A 24,101-nucleotide genomic window follows, 5' to 3' on the forward strand; every position below is an offset into this window, starting at 1 on the left:
GTGTGGGTTTGTGGAATATCTTTGTAGCTATCTTGTGATTGCTTCTGATTAATGTCAGGTTTAAGAAATTGATGGATTTGTTCTGTTCTGTTTCTAAGGTGAATTGTAGTCTGTTACTGTAATCATTGAGGGATGTTTGTAAAACGGAGATGTGTGAAGGTTTTCCAATGCATAGAATATCGTCTATATATCTGCCATAAAAGGTGATGCAGAGGGGGGGGGGGAAGAAGGTGGGAGTAGAAGTGATTCAATGTGTGCCAGGAATAATTCTGCTGGATGATCACTGATGTTTTGGCCCATTGGGAGACCAAAAATTTGAACATATAAGGAGTTGTTGAACTTAAAGAAGTTTGCAGATATTGTGAGTTTGATCAAGCTAATGATGTCAATTGGTGTTAGTTTTGTGTGTGTGCGTAGGGTGTTGTCTTCTGTGAGTAGTGTGTGCATGATGTCTAATGTCCTGGAGACATCCACGTTTGTGTATAATGAAGTTGCATCTAATGAGGTGAGGATGTCATCTTGGGATGGAGTAGTGTTATTTATTTTCCAGAATAGGTCATCCATATTTTTGATCATACAGATAGATGTTGTTAGTAGTGGTTTTGATGAGTTTTGCAACAAATTTAGATAAAGGAGCTGTGGTGGTGTTCTTGTAGCAGACTATGGGTCGTATCGGATAACCGTCCTTGTGGGTTTTGATGTTCCCGAACATATAGGGGGTGCGTGTAGTGTGGGGGGTTGTGTGTCTCATTGTGGTTTTATTTATTTTGTTTTGACTTTTTAAGGTGTGTAGGGTGCTGTTGATTTGTTTTATGAGGTCGGGGGTAGGATCATTGTGGATTTTTTGGTAGATGTGTTGGTCGTTTAAGACGGCCATAATTTTGTTGTGGTAATCGGTTTTGTTGATGATAACTACAGTGTCTCCTTTGTCAGCTTTTGTAATCATGATATCTGGGTTCTTCCTTAAAGATAATATGGCTCTATGTAAGTTGGGGGTAATGTTGGGTTTTACTATTATTTTGCTATTTATAATGTTGTTTATTTTTTGGAATATTGTGTTTCTGTTTGGGTCATTTTCAAGTTTCGCTTGGAGTTCAATGATGATGTCTTTTTTCAGTACGTATTTAGGGGATATCGCGAAGTTAAGTCCTTTATTCAGGATGGTGATTTCGTCAGGTGTCAGGGTGTGATCTGACAGATTTTTGATGGAGTTGTCAAGTGTGGATTGTGGGGCAGTGGTGTCTGAAAGATTGGAAACAGTATATGTTATGTATTTTGTGCCTGTTAAGGCAAACCATTTTTTTGTGTGTCGAGCTTCAGTTAACAGTGCATAGTCGTTGATGTGTGTTTGGGTACTTTCAGAGAAACTTGCCCACTCATTGGGGGACAATAAGGTTTTAAATCTACGTTTTGTATTGTGGATGTATGAATAAGCCTAATTTTTCTTTCTGAATCTGTCATGTATGGCCTGCTTTGAGTGCACGTGAAGCTCGGTAGCAAATTTTTTTATTCTCTGGAATGGAGCAGTTACCGCAAACTGTAGCAAAGTTTAGCGTGATGTTGTGGTGCAGGCAGTTTTTGAGGAATGTTATGTGCATTTTTTGCATGGTATATGTGAGGATAGTTTTCTGGTAGGCTATTTTTGTGAGGGTTATACATTCGTTGAAAGTATTGCGTGAACCCATGACCTAGCCTAGTTTTAGGAGCGTGTGCTGAAACGATTTTATTATAAACGTGTATTTTGTGTCACGGAAGGGGGGGGAATGAAGGGGTAGTAAGGTGACATCCTCACCTCATTAGATGCAATTTCATTATACACAAACGTGAATGTCCCCAGGACATTAGACATCGTGCACACACTACTCACAGAAGACAACGCCCTACACACACGCACAAAACTAACACCAATTGACATCATTAGCTTGATCAAACTCACAATATCTGCAAACTTCTTTAAGTTCAACAACTCCTTATATGTTCAAATTTTTGGTCTCCCAATGGGCCAAAACATCAGTGGTCATCCAGCAGAATTATTCCTGGCACACATTGAATCACTTCTACTCCCCCCCCCCCCCTGCATCACCTTTTATGGCAGATATATAGACGATATTCTATGCATTGGAAAACCTTCACACATCTCCGTTTTACAAACATCCCTCAACGATTACAGTAACAGACTACAATTCACCTTATAAACAGAACAAATCCATCAATTTCTTAAACTTGACATTAATCAGAAGCAATCACAAGATAGCTACAAAGATATTCCACAAACCCACACATATCGGAAACTACCTCTATTTCAATTCATACCACCCATATTCCGTCAAAAAATCAGTCATCCTATCACAATTTATCAATGCTTACAAATTCTCAACCAACAGCAATTATCTTAACACAGGTTTTCAAAAATCTTAACTATCCTACACATCTAATAAATTACGTGAACAATATGGCAAAATCCCATCATAACGCTAATACAACTAAAACAGACTTCCGACACGTCATCATCATCATCATCATCATCAAATTCCTGCCATATACCCTCAAGGGGTGTACAGGATATGACAGTACTACATGAAAAAATTACATCATTACTAACTTCCTATCTACAATTTTCCTCCAAATCAGTCTGTTACTTGTCAAGACTCCAACATTATCAGATCTTATATTTCTATCGTCTAAGGCACTTTGTACCGTATCAATCCACCTATATCTTGGTCTTCCTCTGGGTCGTTTTCCTGCCAACCTGGCAGAGAACACTTGTTTTGCTAATCTTTCCTCTCCCATTCTATTTAAGTGATATATACCATCTGAGATTAGCTCTGCTAACGCATTCCTGGATGCTGACAATGTCAAGTTCTTTCCTAATATCCTCATTTTTAATATGATATTGCCATTGATGCCATCTGTTCACGCCTCTAATCTTTCTCAGGACTCTCATATCTGCGGTCTCTAGTCTTTGGTCAAGTGTTTTACTTCTGACCCAGCTCTCAGATCCATAAGTTAAAACTGGTTTGAACACAGTCTTGTATACAGCTAATTTAGTGTTCCGACTAATTTCTTTCTTATTCCATATGAATTTATTCAATTGACTTCCCACGATACCAGCTTTGCTGATTCTGTTGTCTATTTCTATATTTAGTTTACCATCTTCAGTAAAAATTGTGCCTAAGTAGCTGAAATGTTTTACTTGTTCCACAGGTTCTCCATTCACAACACAGTTGACATTTTCAATGATTCTGCCTATTTTCATTGTCTTTGTCTTTTTATTGCTGACCTTCATACCATATCTATTACAACAGCTATTCAATTTAGTCAGAGAATCTTGCAGACTTGTAGCGGATTTATTAAGAAGTATAACATCATCCGCATAAAGCAAAGAGCTGACATTAATATCTCCAATTTTGATATCAGGTTTAATACCACATTCCTTCATAATGTGATCCATATAGAAAATGAATAACAGAGGGGATAATGTACATCCTTGTCTCACACCAGATTTAACATTAAACCATCTTCCTGTACTTCCTTCAGTTCTAACTGCTGACTCACAACTCAAATAAAGACTAAGTATTGCTTGATATAATGCCCCATTGACACCATATAACTGCAGCGTATTGAATAGCTTCTCTCTTGGCACCTTGTCATATGCCTTTTCCAAATCGACAAAACTTAAATACAGATCTTTGTTATATTCCCATGCTTTCTCGACTATTTGTCGTAAAGTGAAGATCTGATCCTGACAGCCTCTATTTGGCCTGAATCCAGCTTGTTCTTCACCAAGCTTTTCTTCCACAATTCTTCTCACCCGTTTCTCAAGTATACTTGCATAGCTCTTGCCAGGAACACTCAGTAGGGAAATACCTCTGTAATTCTCACATTCAGTTTTATTTCCCTTTTTATATATGGGTACTATGAGAGCTCTACTCCAATCATTGGGAATTCGTCCCTCTGTCCAGGCTTTCTGAACTATGCAGTGCAGCCACTGTAAGACTCTTATACCACCATACTTCAGCATTTCTGGTCGAATATCATCTACTCCTGCTGCCTTTCCACATTTCAAGCCTTTGATGGCTTTTTCTACTTAAAGTATGGATATGTATTCCTGACTGCATGCCTGGTCAGTGTTTTTTATCACTGTGCTGTCATCACTGCTTGTTTCATTTAGCAGTTTTTCAAAGTAATTACTCCATACTTCAAGGATATCTTTTTCTCCTGTTTTCATTTCACCTTTATCATCTCTAATTCCTTTTACAGCACTCTTTCCTCCATTCCTAAGCTTCTTCAACAACCTCCAGAATATTTTGCCACCTTCTTGATATTTATTTTCTATATTCTTGCCAAAGTCCTCCCATGACTTTTGTTTAGCTAGTTTTACACACTGTTTAGCTTTCTTACATTTGTCTCTGTATTCTGTAAGAGTAAAAGCTGACTTATTTGCCAGGAACTTTTGATATGCTTTCTTCTTTTCCTTCACTGCCTCTTTAACTTCCTGTGTCCACCAGTAAGTTCTGATTTTTTTATCTTTGCACACAACCTCACCACATGCCTCTCTGGCAGAATTAATCAATGTTTCCTTCAAAGTTTGCCACTGAATCTCCAAGGTTTGATTCCTGTTCTCAAACTCTTTCATTTTCTTTTCAATAATATTTCTGTATTTTAGTCTACAGTTTACATCTGAGAGCTGCTCAACTTTTATTCGCTTTAAAACTTTCTTACATGTTATTCTTTTCAATATGAAATTCAATTTTATCCTGCTCAAGACTAAATAATGATCACTTCCAATTTCAAATCCTCTGTACACTCTGGTGTCCTGCACCAGGGAGAAAACATCACTATCAATAATAACATAGTCAATGAGACTTTTCTTATTCCTAGCCTCTTCTCTCCATGTGAATTTGTGCACATTTTTATGTTGGAACATGGTGTTAGTAATAACCAGTCCATGTCCTGAGCAGAAATCCAACAGATATTTGCCATTATTATTAGCTTTGCTCTTTTCTCCAAATTTTCCCAAAATATTTTTGTATGTCTCACAATCATTTCCTACTCTACTATTTAGATCCCCAACAAGGACCAACTTTTCCTTTTTCATTGTGTCAGTTGCTTTTTCTAAAGCCTCAAAAAATTCCTCCACTTCTACCTTAGTAGAACCTTCTGTGGGACCATAGGCACAAATAAGTCTCATTGTCCAGTTCCCCATTCTCATATTTGCCCACATTACTCTACTTGAGACTGACTGCCATTCAAGAAGATTAGCCTCGTATTTTGTGTTGAATACTATGGCTACTCCTTCTTTTCCTTGATTGTTATTGCCTGAATATAACATTTTGTATTTATTGCTCAGAAAGATCTCACCAGTTTTGGTCTTTTTTGTTTCAGTCACCCCTATTATGTCGATCTGGTACTTATCTAATTCCTCAGCTAGCTCCATTTCTTTGCCATTCAGGCTTCTTACGTTGATAGTACTGATCTTTAACTCTGGTGATGTTGAGTTGGGGTTTGTTTTCAGATTTGTTCCAGTAGCTGACTTTTCGTTGTTCGCCCTGGTTCCCTGGCGAAAACAACGGGGGCCTTGTTTAACCGGGCGACGCCCCAGCCGGCATGAAATTTTGTCATGTTGTACCATCATTTTTTATTTTGGTTTAACCAATAAGAATACAATTTGGTCGGCTAAATCCCAAATTGCCAGCCCATCCTCGTTCGTTGAGTATCAAAGTAGATACCCAACAGGGTGCACCACGAGAAGGTGAGGATTGGACATTAGGTCAGAAGCCCTGGTCGGTTCTCCGCATTCCTTTAAAGGCTATGTGGAGGTCTCCTCTCAGTTATACAGCTTTGACCCTTAAGTACCCCACTTCCGACACGTATGGTCATCAAATTGCCATAAATCCAAAACACGTACAAAGCCTACAAATACATTTTCAAAAACACAGACTATAAGCTAGTATTCACCATGAACCAAAAATTAGCAACTCTCCTAAAACCTAAAAAATCTCTCGCACACAAAGAAATATTCGAACTCCACAACGTTGTCTACAAATTTCCTTGTCAAGAGGATTGTGACGTCACCTACACCGGCTCCACAATTAGGTCCCTATGGACTAGATTACAAGAGCACTTCAGGGATTGCAATATTCCCATTCCGTAACATCTGAACACAAAAAAACATCGCAACACCAAAAAGAAAAATAAAATACAGAGTACAGGGAAGACTGAGATTGCAGAAAACTTATAAAGTTTTCTCAGCTCATATTGGATATTAATTATATGAATGTTCATTATATCTGTGCTTTGTGGCAGAATTTGGGATTAGGGTTTTAGTAAAATTGTTCTAAACTAAACAGTGTAGTTCTCATGTTGACTAATTGTGCATCTATTGCAGTTGCTTTGGATCATTTTAAAACAGATAAGAAATTTGAAAGTAACATTTACATTTTAAACCTACATTTTTCTTTGGTTGTTCATTAGGAATCAAAATTTCTAACATTTTAATAGTCCAAGCCTTTCAGAAAACTGCATAAGAATTAAGAAAGGTATATTATAATAAGCAAACCAACAGGCTAAAATACAAAAGTCAAATTGTATCCAAAAAACATATTGAAAAAACATTTCAAAACATATAGGTTTTGAAAACGTTTTAGTCCTCATACCCCTACTAACCACATCTTTATTCAACTTCCAGGGATGATCCCTTGTTGTGGTCCCTCTAGCCAAGTGCTAAAACATTTCCCCTGCATCTATCATGTCCCTTCTTTTTCTCCTATCAACCAATTCTGCAGTCCACACACCTTCAATTTATCCTCATAGGGAATATTCCACAGCCACTCACCTCAGAATCCTCTCCACTGCTGCCTCATCCCCAAGAAACCCTGGGGACCAGACTTAAGCACAATAATCCAGCTGTGGGCATATCAAGGCATTATAAAGAAGAATTATAACTTCCTTATCTCTACTTGTTAATGTGTTCTTCACTAGCCAAGTAATCTTATGGGCTACCTTATCAACATATCCTCTAAATTTTAACTTTCTGTTTACCACCACCACTAAATCTCTAGCTTCATCTATTTCCTGGAGTACAGTGCCATCATGATACATGGTTTGTAATCTATTTATCCTAAAATGCATAAGTCTACATTTCTCGACATTAAACTGACATCCATAAACTTTTGCCCATACTTACAGCCTATTTAAATCGTCCTGCAATCTCTCCACACAGTCTTGATTGACTATTACTTTATCTAATTTTGTATGATCAGCAAACAACTGAACCATTTCCCCTTCAGGTTATTTTCTATATCATTTATGTACAAATTAAACAGCAATGGTCCTTGCACTCAACCTTGTGGCACACCACTAGTCACCTGTTTCCACCTCGATTCTATCCCTCCATATATCACTTTGATATCTGTCCAGCTGCCATCCTCTTACCCACTTAAACTGTGTTATATCCATTTGTTCTAATTTGCATAACAGTGTTCCATGTGGTATCCTATCAAATGACTTTGCAAAATCCAGCAAAAATTATCATGTAGCTATTCCTTTATCAAACTCAGCTGTTGCTCTTATATAATTCTTAGTAAATTACTGAGGTATGATGGACCTTTCACAAAGCCATGTTGACCCTCATACAGTATCATATTTTTATCTATCCATTCTTGAATTCTCTTTTTTACTAATTTTGCTAGTACTTTTACCACCAGGCCTGAGATACTGATTGGCCTATAATTTGTTACTGTAATCTTAGAACCTCCCTTATGCAAAGGAATATTTTTGCCCTCTTTCCACTTCTGTCTCCTCATGACATCATCATTCATTAAGGTTAATCTTCCATAGTCATTCTTCCTCTTACTTGCCACATAACAAAAGAACTCTTTGGGATTTCCTTTGGCCTGCTTGGCTAAATTCTACTTAGAATCTTATTTTGCCTTCCTTGCCGTGCTTACCTTTCTTACCCGAGCCTTGTACTGTTCATCAGTTTGCTGGTCGTCTTTATATACTTTCTACAACATTTTCTTCTTCTTCTGTAGCTCATGCTTAATGATATTACTCATCCATCTAACTCTTACTCAATTAACCCTCCTTACTCTAGGTATACAATTTAATAGTGCTTCCTCTGATTGACCCTTAACTATATCCCATGCACTACTAACATCCTTTCCCATTCCAGTTTTGTCCTTTATCAATGTTCCGTCAGTAGGAGATAACTCTCTGGAGTCATTGAGAGCTAATTCAATGATAGAACTCATATTTTCCATACAAGTAGTGAAATGGCATATTACAATATTATTAAATGCTCTAGATTACAGAACAGCTGTAGCAGTTTTGCTAGAAAAGAAAGTAAATTGTACTTGATAAGAAATTGTATTTTTGTTTTCATCTTTGTTTTTCTGAAACTTGATTAAACAAAAGTTTGCACACATGAAATATCTTCATGGTCAGGCTGTCTGTATATAATCTGTCAGTGGCACATAAAACAAGGATATATTTTCTTGTCGAGTAAAAAAGTAAAGCTTACTTTCTTTCCCAGTGTGAAAAAACTTACTATTCCATGTCTTAAGTATTGTAACAATATGATGATGCACCATTTTGCTTTTTTATATGGAATTTTTTTTTTCTAATTTTACTTAAAACTAAAAACAGAGCCAAATTTTTCAACCAGTGATATGTCATCAGAGACATGGCTAATAACCAAACAAATACTGAACAGAATAAGAGAAATCCTGAAAATTGAATGAAGAGCCATCAGACTACAAGAGAAAATAAAGAATGAGATATAAGAAAAGTGTTGGATATAAGTGAAGAAATTTTAAAATAAAATGGAAATAGTCAGAACATATTGCATAGATGAAAAGTGATACATAGACAAAGACAACCCATTGGCATCCATATGAAATAAGATGAATGCCTGGATGACCAGAGACAGAAGATGGAAGAATGACCTAGTGGAGGTGGTTTAGAACATTGGCATTGGAAAACTTTCAACAGAGATAGATGAAGACAAATAGAAGTCCTATAACCAAAATGATTATAAAAAAGGCTTAGAAGAAGAAATGGATATGGAAATGTGACATCTGCCATTGATTTAATTTTCAGCATATCCACTGGTCTACTTAGTGCCTCTGCCCAAAAAAAGCATGGTACTATATGCTCCCATAGGGAGTGTTCTATGCATTATGGGATACAGACCAACTTGATGTGATATTAACTGCTGCTATACACATGCAGCCTAGTTGTGAAGATATTTCATGTGCAAACTTGGTTTGCTTACACAATAAAAAGGATGAAAACAAGAATATAATTTTTTGTCAAGTATAATTTTCTTTCTTTCCCAGTGAAAAGGTTTGCTGCAATGTACACAAGTTTGTTTTTTCTGTGGCATTTAATGCATCCATATTAGTGGATTGAAGGCTGATCTAATTTATATACAATGATGTAAATCCAGACTGCTTTCTATTCCTGCAGAGCTAAGGTAGAAGAAGACTATATACTGCTAAGAGCAAAATTGTGATTTAAAGGTTTATAGGTATTAGAATCTTCAAGAAGAGTTTCGTTTTTTTATAAAGGGAATGCAACAGTAGTTTTGAACTCTGAAGATTATAATAATAAAATGAAAACTCTTCTTGAAGATTCTAATACCTATAATCCTTTAGACAGAGATCCCACTTGGCGCGCTCACAATAAAACCAATGATCTAATCAAAAAGATACCTAATTGGACTGAAGAATTCAAAAGAACTTTACATATTCAAAACACCCATTAATTCCAAGAATTTATGGTGTACCAAAAAGTCATAAGATAGGTATTCCCTTAAGACCAATAGTAGATGGTAGAGACTCTCCGACCTCTAATTTAGCAAAACATCTCACCAAAATGATTTTACCTCATACAGGAAAAACATCTTCTTTCATCAAGAACAGTACACATTTTATTGAAAAAGTAAAAGATATTTATATTGGTCCTTCAGACATATTAGCAAGTTTGGATGTTATCAGCCTATTTACAAATGTTCCAAGAAACGAAACTGTGAATCTCCTAGAAGACCTTTTTCCTCCGGACATCATAGATCTTTACAAACATTGTATAAATAATACTTTTTTCACGTTTCAAGACCATTTTTGGAACAAAAAGGAGGACTGGCTATGGGCTCTTCCCCCTCTCCAGCTTTAGCTAACCTATTTATGGAAAACTTTGAAAATAATGCTTTAAACAATTATCATCAAAAACCAAAAATATGGCTATGCTATGTCGATGATATATTCATCATATGGCCAGGAACAACAGATAAACTCATTGCTTTCAAAGATTATCTAAATAATTTGCATAATAATATAAAATTTACTTTAGAACAAGAAGAACTTAGAAAACTGCCTTTTTTAGACATACTATTAGAAGTCAATGAAAAGGATAATAAACTTTCTTTCCCAATATATAGAAAACCCACCAACACAGGAAGAGTTCTTAATGCGGCCTCACACCACCACCCTTCGCAAAAAATAGGTATAATAAAAACCCTATGGGACAGAATGTATAACATTTCCAGCACCGAAAAACAGAGAAACGAAGAATTAGAATATCTAACACAGATCTTTCAAAAGAATGGTTATGAAACTAAGACTATCAAAAAAATCCTCAACACACCTCCTACAAGCATCTCTCAGAAACAAGATTTCAAAAATGCTATCGCGCTTCCATATATCAAAAATGTTACAGACAAGATGGCTAAATTACTTAACAAACATAACATCAAAGTAGCCTTTCTGCTGCTGGAAAAAATTTCGAGATTTCTACATTCCCCGAAACCTCCTCATCATCCTTTAAAAAAACCAGGTGTTTACAAAATTTATTGTTCTTGCAGCATCTGCTACGTAGGACAGACAGGAAGATCTGGGGAAATTTGCATGAACGAACACCAAAAGGATGTACAAAACAAAAGAGAACAAAAATCAGGTCTAGCTTTCCATACCACTTCCACCGGCTACAATGTACTATGGCAGAATACAAAGAAAATACTTGCCGTACATAGAAAAAAACTGTTACATAAGGAAATTTAAAGAAGCTGCAAACATGCAAAATACCAACACAATGCAATAAAAATCAAGGATTAATTCTCCACCAAGTTTGGTCAGCTTTAATAAAAAATATACCTCAGACATTATGAACGTGAACAACAGAACGTGGCATCATCCAGCATTGTTTAAACCAAGCACTGGTTTGAATCTGCATTCTGATTTTTAATTTTATGAATAGTCAGACAGCTGCCACTGTATAGTATGAACTGTTAAACTCTTTTTTGTTGTTTTAACTTTCAGTTACCTTTTATCCCTGAAGATGCAAGTCAAATGACTTATGAACCTTGTCGGGTCTTTTATTAATTCATTGTCTTTTATATAGCTTATTTTAAAAAATGTGCTCCAATTACCGGAATATACTATGTGAACTTCTAAACCACAGAAACCACCACTTACAAAGCAGGGGATTGTGATATATATGCAAGTAATTTTACACCTGAGGGTTTATACAATAGATTTGGCAGTTTCTTAGATCAGAAATCTGATCCAAATAATGTTCTGTTGTAGCCATTTTAAGAACAGAATTAGGATACTGTAATTCTTGGTTTCTTTTATCTGAGTGAATGGAAGTTCTGTAGGCTCTATTGCTCTTAGATAAAAGAAACTAAGAGCTACAGTATCTCAATACTGTCCTTTCTAAAAATGGCTACAACAGAACATTAGTTAAAAAAAATTCTATCTCAATCTCCAAAACATTCAGAAGAACAGATAAACCAAGCATATAAGGGAGCAGTGATTCTCCCATATATACAATCAGTCACAAAAATAGCAAGATTGAATTGCCAAAAAATATCTAAAACTTGCTTTCTACCCATTTAACAAAATTTCCAGTCATCACCTGAACCTCCACATCTGCCACTTAAAAAATCTGGTGTCTACAAGATCAGTTGCGGTCTACATTACATTGGACAAACTGGCACATCTGGTGAGGTATGCTGGCAACACATACAACAGATACAAAACATCTAGTAGAATGGCAAGAAACTGAGATGCTCCACATTGATTACTGCTTTTACCCAAGAGCTTTAAAAGAATCAACCAAAACGTGAAGGATTCTCTACAGTGTAAAAAAAAAAAACTTGGATTGATTTTATCCTTAATTCATCATTACACACACATCTATCAGCAGCATACAGCAACCTGCAAATCAACAGCCAGTATATGCTTTCCATTGTTTAAACGTTTCCAAATATTTTTTGCTAGAAATGTTAATTGTTATTACTTTTAATAGTTAACATGTCTAGTGAAAAATATTGGTCAAGTTTTTTTAATTTATTTGTGCTATTTCCTGATGAAGTTAGTTTTTTGCAAAACTAATCAAATTAAAACATTGTTTATGTAATATAATATAACTAACCACTCAGCTAACCACATATAGCATATATAATAACATATAGCTAACCACTTGGCCAGCCAGGCTGGCCGAGTGGTTAGCATATCCGCTCCTCAGCCAAAAGGCTGCAAGTTCGAATCCTGCCGTGGGCATGGATGTTTGTGATTGTATGTGGAAATACTGGTGGTGGTTGGCGTTGGTGTAGTTGCAGTCAGCTGGTGGAGACAGAGTTGTAGAGCAGATGCCCTCCCTCAATGAGTCTTTAGATTCCTTGGAGGTGACAAATAATAATAATATATTTGACATCTTAGTGTGTGATTTAATTCCAGTAATAATTAGTTCTAATATGTTCTTTCTCCACAGAAGCCTACACAAGGAGTTTGTATTGTTTCTTCCAGGTTTCAAATCTGCAACCACCAATTAGCCATTTGCCAAGATTGCTTGCCAATCTTGGCATGTTTCCCTGTGGAGGACCTATCCCACTACCATTCAAAGACTGCTATATATTGCAGCTTGATGGAAGAGCTATAGGATGGGTGGACAAAAATTTCTCAGAAGAATTTGTTGCAAATTTACGCCATCTTAAAGTAACAGAAAAACAGGTTTGTTTTTATTATTATAATCTGATAAAAATTCTTTGTAAAATTTGCCAATTAGTTCTTTATGTATATGTTGCATTCAACAAAAGCAGTAATATTTTTGTGACCTTGAAAATCTACTTTTCTTCTGTGCAGAATTTATATCACTCATCATATATGCCTGTGATATTCATTATGTTACTAATGGAGAGGGAAGAATGAACATCTATGTTAAGTATGCGTATATTAGTTGCATGTGATGATTTAGATCAGTGTTTGTGTTTCTCTAAACTGCTCTGCTGAACAACACAGCCTGTGAGAGATTTGGATGTAGTTGGCAATTGTTTCATTATAAATGTCTTTTTTTCATATATTGAAAATGAGCTAGATATTTTTACCTCTCTGGAATCATGTATATTATCATGTGCAGAAGAAGAAGCCTTCAGCAATAAAACCTAGATAGCCTTCACTATGAATTAGGATAACTTAACATTAAATAAAACAGCATTGAAATGTTAAAAAAAAAAAAAAAAAAAAAAAAAAAAAAAAAAAAAAATTGAATGTACAAAATTGAAACTTATCTAACGTACGAAATGTACCTGTTACAATTATATATAGGAGATCAATTTCATTGTCCATCATGAAACTATCATCCTGTTTATTGGCAGTTTGAAGCTTGAAAAAGTTGTGTGTTTGGTCTCAAAAGCAGGATTTCCAGAGTATTTAGAGTATTAAACATAGTACCATGAGTGTTTAGATAGGCCATGTTGCAGTGTATAATAGGTTTGCTACCTTTCATGGATGGGAGTCATTAATAAATAAATAAATCCTCAAGGTGCTTCATAATAATATATTTGTGAAGAAGTTCATCACCATGTTGAGTTTATGATTAAATTCCACGTTTTTTGATCTTTATATTAAATCATATTTATATGTATATATACACAAGCTGACTCTGTTGAACTTTGGCAAATACAGTGAAACTAACTAAACCGTTACTTAAGTGCAACTGCACTCAATGGTTATGGAAGCTTTCAGTGCTTCAGTAGGCAAGAGGCTCCCATTTGAAGAGGCATTGATTGGACAACATGACTTTGGATTTCAGAACTTCAGAATAGAAAAGTTAGTTCATTTTTGCACTAGGTAAATCCATGATAGTGACATGGTATTCTCAGAATAACTCAACAGTTGAAACAGATGATATACTGGTCAAAATGCATAAATTGTCAAGAAGACATCTTAGAGATAATTAATTTTTTTAATACTAATCACAGATTAGTTAGATGTACATTCAAACCTGCTTTAACAAAAACAGAAGTAAATGGTTCAGGAAAAAAAAAAAGTAAACTGAATTACCTTTCAGATTGAAAAAGGTGTCTGACAAGGAGACTCTCTATCACCCAAAATCTTTACAGCAGTCCTTCAAGAAATATTTAATAATATAAACTGGACAAACCTTGGTATAAAAATTAATAACAGAAACTTAACACACCTAAGATGTGCAGATGATATCATAATTTTTGCAAACACTCTAGAACCTTAATATAATGATAAAAGATCTATATCATGAAAGCAGAAAAGTCAGTCTAAAAATAAACAAAGAAAAAACTAAAATCATGTTTAATCATTTTGTAACACCAAAAAACATGATAATAGAAAACAATTTTTTGGAAAGAGTCTCTTTATATACATACTTAGGTCATCTCATCGATCTAAATGGACTCCAAAAGGAAATAAATAGAAGAGTTCAATTTGCCTGGAGTGCATTCAGAAACTTGAAAAGCATTTTTCAAAACAATGATGTCCCACTCTGCCTAAAAAGGAAGACATTTAACCAGTGTAATACTTCTAGTCATCACATATAGTTGTGAAACTTGGTTTCTAACAAAAGCACTGGCAAATAAACTAGCAACAACTCAAAGAAATATGGAGAGGTTGATGCTAGGCATCACATTAAAAGATAAGAAGCAAAACACGGGTAAGAAGCCAGGCTCATATCACTGACATCATTCTTCACCATAAGCGACTAAAATGGAAATGGGCCGGACATCTATCCAAAAGAAGGGAAATGAGGCCAAAAACATCCTAAAAGAAGGTGGAGTGGTGAATTGTCAAATTTTGTTGGGGGAAAATTGGTCAACCATTGCCAAGAACAACTGGAAAGTACTGGAGGAGGCCTTCGTCCAGCAATGCACAGAAAATAGCTGAAAAGAAGAAGAGATGTTATAGTGCCTTTCATCAGGGGAGTGGAATAGAAATACAATGATTGAGCTAAGCAACAAGCCAATTAACCCTTTAATTGCTGACTTTATATTCTACTGACATTGTCCCATGTGCTGAATTAATTTTGCAAAAAATTTATAAATAAAATCAATTAAAATTCTTACTGAAGTAAGAAGTCTGGACAGCATCATACATTCTTGATATACACTTGTTCATTCACAAAAATGGCAATAATAGTGTTTTATAAAATTTGCATAATCAAGGATTGTCCACTTGATTATGCAAATTACACACATTAATTTATCCTGGTGATTCTTCAGATGAAGAATCACCAGGATCTTCTTCATCTGAAGTACACAATTCACTTAACTTGGACAATTCTTCTCCCGACTCATTTGTTGTTAACAATTCACCAATTTGATCATCAGTAAGATAACGTGGATATTTACTGGTAGACACCATATTGTGACATTCCGGAAATCCCTGATTTCCAGGATGTCACGTGGTTTATGCATCGTGCTGCATATTATTATTCGTGACACCTCCAAGGAGTCCGAAGACTCGTCTCAGGAGGACACCTACTGTAGAACTCTGTCTCCAACTGAACCTCTACTACCAATCATCCACATTAACTCCATCTACCGCCCTCCACCACAACTAGTATTTTTTTGTCTGTAAATTGCGTGTGTTCTGAAGGGCCGATTTGTCTGTATGCTGGCTGAAAAACCCAATTTTCCAAGAGGGGAAACCCTGCTATCATCGTATGAGATCGGCTAACTCACCTTCGATTAAAAAAGTCCATATATATATATATATATATAAAGATTCCTCCCGTCATGACGAGAATCGAACTTACGCCTTTTCCAATCGAAGAGCGCAATGTACCGTCGTTCTTCCAATTGTGCTACGGAGCACTTAATATGATTAGTTGCACCAGTTTCTCTTTAGATGTCATATAAGGACAGAAACCCAAGTCAAATAAACTTCAATTGGTTGGCAATAGATGGAGGAACCTACCTGCGAAGTTTGAATATCATATGACTATTTTTTCCATGCTAAAAAACTGTCTGAATATGGGAGGTGCGCCAACCATTCAAATTGAGCTAACTCGATCATAGCAAGGTCGCTATTTTTTCCCCACTCGAGTTAACTCGACTGTAGCAGTTAAGGGTTAATGAACATTCCAAAAAAGACCAACAATGGTGAACATGTGTGTGTGTGTGTATTATAATGCTAGCTACATGATGAGAAGAACATCTGAGATCTACATGTATTTGAAGATTTTTGAAGACCAAACCTGATATAGATTCACATCTTGTTTTTTGTTACATTGATATTGGTTTAACATCAACAGTGACTCTTTGAATAGTCTGGTGAAAAAATTGTAAATCATTATAGATCATTTATGTATACTGCTAGTCCCGATTTTTTTTTTTTTTTTTTTTTTTATTATTTTTTTTTTATGTGCTCTAACATCTCTCCTGGCTGGTCATAATAAAAAAAAAACATGTTGAGAATATTCTAAAGGACTTCTTACGCAAGCAAAAGAACAGAAAAGAGTCACAAATGTAGGCTGGCAGTATCACTCATTTACATATGGTCTGCTGTGGGCAAGATAGCAAAGATATTGAAGAAATAAGTTGTTTCCTCTTCAATAAACAAGAACTGAAGTCTCCAAAACCTCCTCATTCACCACTTAAAAACACTGGATGTTTACGAGATCACTTTTTTTTCTGTGTGGGACAGATGAGCTTGCAAGAGAGAGAGATGTAGAGAGATTCTTTAAACTCGATAAAATAATTGTCAACAGTCTCCTAGTAGAATTTATACCAGGCTTAAATGTTTAACATGTGAGATAAAAAAAAAATGAAAAAAACTTCTGATAAAGACATGATAAATGTGGAACAGTTAAAATTTCAGTTACAAGAATTGTTGCCTGTTCTGAGGAATCTCTACAGTAATATTATAATTATCATTGACTCTATTTCAGACCAAAGGCTAAAATTGAAGATAATCTTTTTACTGTAGAAAAAAATTGTAAATCAGATATAAACAACTATACCCAAATCAGTCTTATTTCTCCTAATTGCACATTCTTCACCAGACTTATTGAAACAGACTCTAGCCAACTGTAAGCAGGATTATTAAAAAATATAATGAATATAACAAACCTCTATGCATTGCAGTTATTAACTGTAACTAGATTACATGTACACACAAGGAAGTAAAATAATAAACAAATATTTCAACCTTAAATTTACAGGTCAGCATCAGTAGTAGGAAAGCTAATAAAACAAGGTGGAACACTAAACAATAGACTATTTAAAATGTATGAGCCATGATGGTATATAGGAACAATGCAGTATATGTAAGCTATAGTAATTTATATTTTATATATATATATATTTTAAAGAATAAATATTTAATGACTTAAACCGAGATAAAATATGAAGTTTTAATGAAAATGATACAACTAGTTTCAGCCTTTTACAGCTTTCTTCAGGTATCCACCAAAGGTACAACACAGTAATAAAAATTGAAGTTACAAAAAACTGAGAATTACAGGCAAAAAATGCAATACAAAAAACATTGTATTTTTCAAGTTGTTCTATCTAACGCGCTATTATTTGTTGCATGCTAGCTTGCAAGTTCTCGTGAACGCCAATATTGAACAACTGCAGCATGGCTATCAGGGATGTTGTAACACAAATTGCTGTTCAAATGTTCAGGATTTAGGAGGATTTCCCTGGACTCCACGATTTTCCTTTCAAACTCATCACTGCAATGGAAAATGTTTTCGGATTTATCCCAGCAAACTGAGTGATTCTGTAGCTCATCATGAGGATTGTTTGAGAAAAGAACACAAGATAGGGCAGATGCATGTGATCTTTTATAAGAGATGTCTCTCTTATGCTCCTCAATACGAAGTTCAACAGATTTGTTAGTCTGTCCAAAATAAGGAATATTACAATCGCACCATAACTTGTAAACACCTGGATATTGAGGAGCATAAGAGAGACATCTTCTATAAAAGATCACATGCATCTGTCCTATCCAGTCGTGTTCTTTTCTCAAACAATCCTCATGATGAGCTACAGAGTCACTCAGTTTGCTGGGATAAATCCGAAAACATTTTCCATTGCAGTGATGAGTTTGAAAGGAAAATCGTGGAGTCCAGGGAAATCCTCCTAAATCCTGAACATTTGAACAGCAATTTGAGTTACAACATCCCTGATAGCCATGCTGCAGTTGTTCAATACTGGCGTTCATGAGAACTTGCAAGCTAGCATGCAACAAACAATAGCGCATTAGATAGAACAACTTGAAAAATACGTTTTTGTGTCAATTATGTATTGCATTTTTTGCCTGTAATTCTCAGTTTTTTGTAACTTCAATTTTTATTACTGTGTTATACCTTTAATGGATACCTGAAGAAGGCTGAAACTAGTTGTATCATTTTCATTAAAACTTCATATTTTATCTTGGTTTAAGTCATTAAATACTTATTCTTTAAAATGTACCATTACAACCGAGTAGAAGCTCAGGAATATATATATATATATATATATATATATATATATATAATTGATGTCTGATAAAAATGAGACTTGCAAAATTTTTTATAAGGAGAAGCATTTATTCAGGTTACGATGATAAAGCAAGGCTTTAACACTCTCCATAAATAAACATTTCAACTTGAAGTGACATTAACAGAGTTAGCATGTTTTTCACCAGAAGATTCTGTATTTACTGTCAATACCATGCTGTGGCAGGCCAGATTTCTCAGATTTTTTAATAATAATTTAGGATTGGTGTTCTAGTGACCTTTTTTCCCCTCACAGAACATCCAGTTTATTAATATTATTATTATTATTATAACCTCCAGGCAGTCCAAGGACTCATCAAGGGAGGGCACCTGCTCTACAAACTCTGTCTCAACCACTCAATCCACTACTAGTATTTCCACAGACAAGCACAAACATCCATGCCCACAGCGGGATTCGAACCCGCAGCCTTTTGGCTGGAGAGCGGATACGTTAACCACTTGCCAACCAGACTGGCTTATCTGAGAGAAAAGATGGCAATCATCATAAACTTGACAGATGCCAGGAAGAGAGAGAAGAGATTGTCCATCTTGAGAGATGGAAACAAACAAGAGAGTTTGTTCAATGGAATAAATGAACACTAGCTTGCATTTTTTTTGAAGATTCTCAAAATTGATTCAGAAATGTCAGAAATATATGGACTTGGGACTCTCTATTTGTGTTTGTTGATAGGAGGTTTCTAAGAATCAAAAACACATTGTAAAGTTCATTTAGAAATAGTAAGTTGGATGTCGTGAAGTTCTTGCTTTGGTGATCTTAACATTTGGAGCATACGGTATGAGCCTCATGAGCCCCAAAAAGTTGAATCATTTTGTGATTCAACTTTTTGGGGGAAGACTGGTAGGCCGATTGCTGTCATATGTGGCAAACTATAAAGGTAGGTTTACAGTAGATGGTGGTAGTTAATTCATTTGAAGCAGAGTTGGGGAGCAAAAGATATCTACAAAATATATAGCCTATGTATTTTCAAAGTAATTTTAAATACAAATTTCCCACAGACAGTTAACAGGAATGAAACTGTATATTACGAAACAGGATATATATATATATATATTTTTTTTTACTTCTGCAGTACATAAATTGCAGAAATCAGCAGTAAACATTGATTTCTCAATTTTGCATTACTGAAATTAATAAACTCAATTTAGAAAGGAATAAGAATATGATTTTTAAGATGCATGAAACAATATGTGTACAATGAAATTTCTTCATATAGTATAGCACATGAAGGATAAAAATAGATAGTACATGTAAATGTTTGTAATCTTTGTTCTTGCTAAATTTAGAAAATCAGAATAAATATCAATATTTCTTGGTCCACTAAAAGCAAATGCGAGAATGCACTGAATGGAAAAACAGTAAATTGGCAAAAAGAAGAAAAACATTGATATGGCCATAGCAAACACAAACAAGAGACCACATATAAAAATGAATCAGGATTACATTCATTAGGATGCCATTCTAAAGAAAGTGAATTCATTTAAGACACAATTTTTTTTATTAGCCATTTAATAGCCCTTTATATTTGCAGTATATCATACTTCTGCATATTATAAAGAGTGATATTTAATGTTAAGGGAAAATGCAAAAATATGATTAAATTTGGCTGGCTGCACAGGAATAATGAAGTATTGCAGAAAATTGCAATTTCAGACATTTGACCTAATGTTCTAATCATTGAAGGATTGCTTATTGTAATTAGGATGAAACATGGTTTTTGATTGAAGTAATTATTAATATCTTATTCAAGTTTTAATGCCTTATGAGCTCATAAAATAGTTCATAAGGCATTAAACTGTTTGTGGATAGCATTTCTAAATATGAAGTAACCTGCAGTTAGACAATAAATCAGCTTATCTCTGAATTCTTTTATGTGTATATATATATATATATAAGTTCAGAGATTCATTGTATAAATTCGGGTTACTTTGTATATAGAAGTATTAAGCCTTGACACACAAAACACAACTTATGTTGTGTTTTGTGTACCATCTTTAGTGTGGCTTCAATTCCCCATATTATGGACAAACCGAAAAAAATCAATTAATCTTTGTGTAGAGCATGTCAGATATCACCTATGGTAGAACCAGTATCTTGGCTTTATCCAGTCATGTTCTTAATTTTTCTGATCTGGCAGTGATCAATTCACTACACATTCAATGAACTGGGATAGATCAAATCATATATAGATGCTATGATAAACTTTAAAGAAAAATCTTGGAATCAACAGGAATTGTACTGAACCTTGTCCATCTTAATGTGAACCTCAGCTACAACTTTTTTAATTGTTACTCCTCTACTATTCATTTATGGCAAAACCAAAACCTCGTTCATGGGTACAACAGTGCAACTAGTCCAAAAAATTCCTTCAAATGTTAGCAGTCCATTTTTAAATTAATACTATGGCAGTGTTGTTTGAAAGCAATGTTTTTTATGTATCTCTGATTTTTTTCACTTCTGTGTTATTGTACTTGATGATGTCTTCTAGCAAAGCAAAACTAGTAGTGCTTTATTTTATTTTATTTTTTCAGCTATATAAGTTACTTTTAAAAATGTGCAATCCATCAAATATATATCTTCTCTATTCAAAATCCGAGTCATCAGAATTCAAGGAGAACTGTCCTACCTACCAGTTCGAAACTTGGGGGGGGGGGGGGGGGACTCCTTCCGAGTCATCAGAATTCAAGGAGAACCAGCCTACCAGTCCAGAACTCTGGGGTTTCAGTGCCATAGGCACCTGGGGGGGACTCCATTTTGAGTCATCGGAATTCAAGGAGAACCGGCCTGCCAGTCCGGAACTTGGGGGGGGGGGGGGCATCAGGGGGACGGAACCACCCCTTTCGAGTCATCAGAATTCAAGAACCGGAACTCGGGAGGTTGGGTACCGGGATGGGGGTAGCCCCCCCCCCCCCCCCCCAGTGTATATTTTATTCTTTAGACAACAGCTTAATTCATAAGGCATTTTTCACTGAATGCTGTATGCTGTCCAACATATGAGAGATGACAGCAGCTTGAATCACCTATAGTGGTTCAGTTTATAGTATGACACTATGTAAAAGAGCTTTGCAGTCTCAATTTTTATGTAAGGGCAGTTTGCTATATATATGAAAGCCAAACATCACCAATATATTCAACAACATGGACTTCACTAGTGTGAAGAATATGATGCTGGTCCATAAAGCATTCAGTCTGTGATGTGGAGTGACAAAATGACTATGCCCAGAGGCATAGCTAGAGGGGGCAGTCTGCCCAGGGCGACACTTTGAACATTTTTGAAATTTTGCAGTTAATTCTAAAATACAGTCTCGAGAACTCACTTCCAACTATTGTAATACAAGAGCAAATTTTCCTCACTGCTGTAAGTATTGCTAGTTGTGAGTGGAGTTTTTCTAAATAAAATTGATTAAGAATTACTTCCATTACTATGAAATAGACTTCGACAATGTCATCAACGATTTTGCTAACAGAAACGCAAGAAAAATAACATTTTACAATGTTGAAATTAAAGTTTTTTCAAAAATAAACAGTGTTTTAATTTATTTCCCTATACGTTGTTTTGACTTTTATTAGTATTTTTGGTGTGTAATGAGAAGGACGGCAAACTCATGGACCATCCCGGGTGACAAAAGCGCTAGCTACACCACTGGCTATGCTCTTTACTGATTGATGAGCAAATGCACGGGTGGTAAATTTCTGAGGAATGCATTATCCTGACTGTGAAGCTTGATGATAGAGGTGTTAACTATCTGGAACTGTTTTACCTCAAAACCTGAAGTTACATAATACATTCTGGATAATAATGCATATGGCAAGTTTTTAATGGCACTTGTGAGATTGTATAGATCAGGGGTCTCCAAACTACGGCCCGCGATATGATTTTATCCAGCCTTCCAATTGGACTAATTTTTTAATAAGAATCCGCAAAAAAAAAAAAAAAAAAAAAAAACGGGATGTTTGATAGATTTCAAATGCATTAATTAAAATTGTTCAAAATATATTCCCGAATAGCAAAATGTAACTGTAATCCAAGTTAAAGTCTGTAAAAAGTTACATCCGAATAAATTTTTTTTATCAACAAAAAAAATTTATGCCGCACGAAACAGCATCACTTCGCAGCATGCATGGTATTACAACAGGAGAAGATATCTTCAAAGAAATTCAAAAAACACTAACAGAATCTAATTTGGATTGGAATCATCTGCAGTGTGTGACAGTTGATGGAGGAAAAAACATGTCTGGTATAAAAATGGGGTTGGTTGGGCAAATCACAAAAGCTTGTGAGGATGCAGAAATATCAAAACCAATGTTTCTTCACTGTGTTATCCACCAACAATCACTTTGTGGAAAATACATTGATATGAGCTATATCGTGAAACCTGTTATTTCTATGGTAAATTTCATTTGCTCTCATGCACTTAATCATCGCCAGTGTAGGTCTTTTCTCGAGGAATGTGATTCTGAGTATGTTGACTTGACATATTATACTGTAGTTCGCTGGCTTAGCTGTGGAAAGGTTCTTTCATGCTTCTTTCATCTCAGGAAGGAAATTGATATGTTTCTTACAGAGAAAAACCATTACGAACCACTTTTATCAGATACCGAGTGGGTTTGGAAATTGGCATTTTTTGCAGATCTGGTGAACCACATGAACAATTTGAATTTAAAGTTGCAGGGTGAAAATAACTTAGTTTGTGATTTAATCTTATATCAAGGGATTCAGAGCAAAGTTGATACTTCTGGAAGGCCAGGTGAAAAATTGTAACTTTGTTCATGTGCCATACTGTCAGAATTGCATAAAAAGGGTGAAGCAGAATTTCCTTTCTCGTTTGCAAATTTAGTTATTTCAGATCTTAAACAACAATTTCAGAAGCGATTTGCTGATTTGGATGCCAATGCTAGGGAAATGAGATTGTTTCAACATCCGTTTGAGTGTGTTGTTACTGATGTCCCAAGTCAACTTCAAATGGAAATTATTGAACTTCAGGCAAATGAACACATTAAAGATAAATACAAGGAAGGAAACTTGATCGATTTTTATAAATTTTTGAACTCTGAGCAGTTCCCAAATTTGAAGAAATTTATCTCTATTTTTGGGACAACCTATCTTTGCGAACAAATTTTTTCCCAAATGAAATATATCAAGTCAAAATACAGGGCAAATTTATCTGATGAACATTTGAAATCACTACTTGTAATTAGCACTTCAAAATTTGAACCTGAGTTTAATAAGAGTTTAAAAACACAAACACAGTTACATCATTCATATTAATGGTTTTATTATACTTTG

The 24,101-nt window shown here is 35.1% G+C and overlaps 1 protein-coding gene across 3 annotated transcripts in view; it reads left to right on the forward strand.

Moving 5' to 3' along the window:
- Polr1B (RNA polymerase I subunit Rpl135) overlaps positions 1-24,101 on the forward strand; it is a 270,860-nt gene that overhangs the window by 185,901 nt on the left and 60,858 nt on the right. For all 3 annotated transcript variants that reach the window (XM_090412385.1, XM_090412386.1, XM_090412387.1), the window contains one exon: positions 12,807-13,010. In XM_090412385.1, the coding sequence (XP_090268511.1) occupies positions 12,807-13,010 (204 nt within the window). The remainder of the gene's footprint in view (positions 1-12,806; positions 13,011-24,101) is intronic.

The sequence above is a fragment of the Typopeltis vanoorti genome, chromosome 22 (assembly GCF_054136105.1).
Source record: "Typopeltis vanoorti isolate ZY-2024b chromosome 22, IOZ_Tvanoo_1.0, whole genome shotgun sequence".
NCBI classification, from domain to species: Eukaryota; Metazoa; Arthropoda; class Arachnida; order Uropygi; family Thelyphonidae; genus Typopeltis; species Typopeltis vanoorti.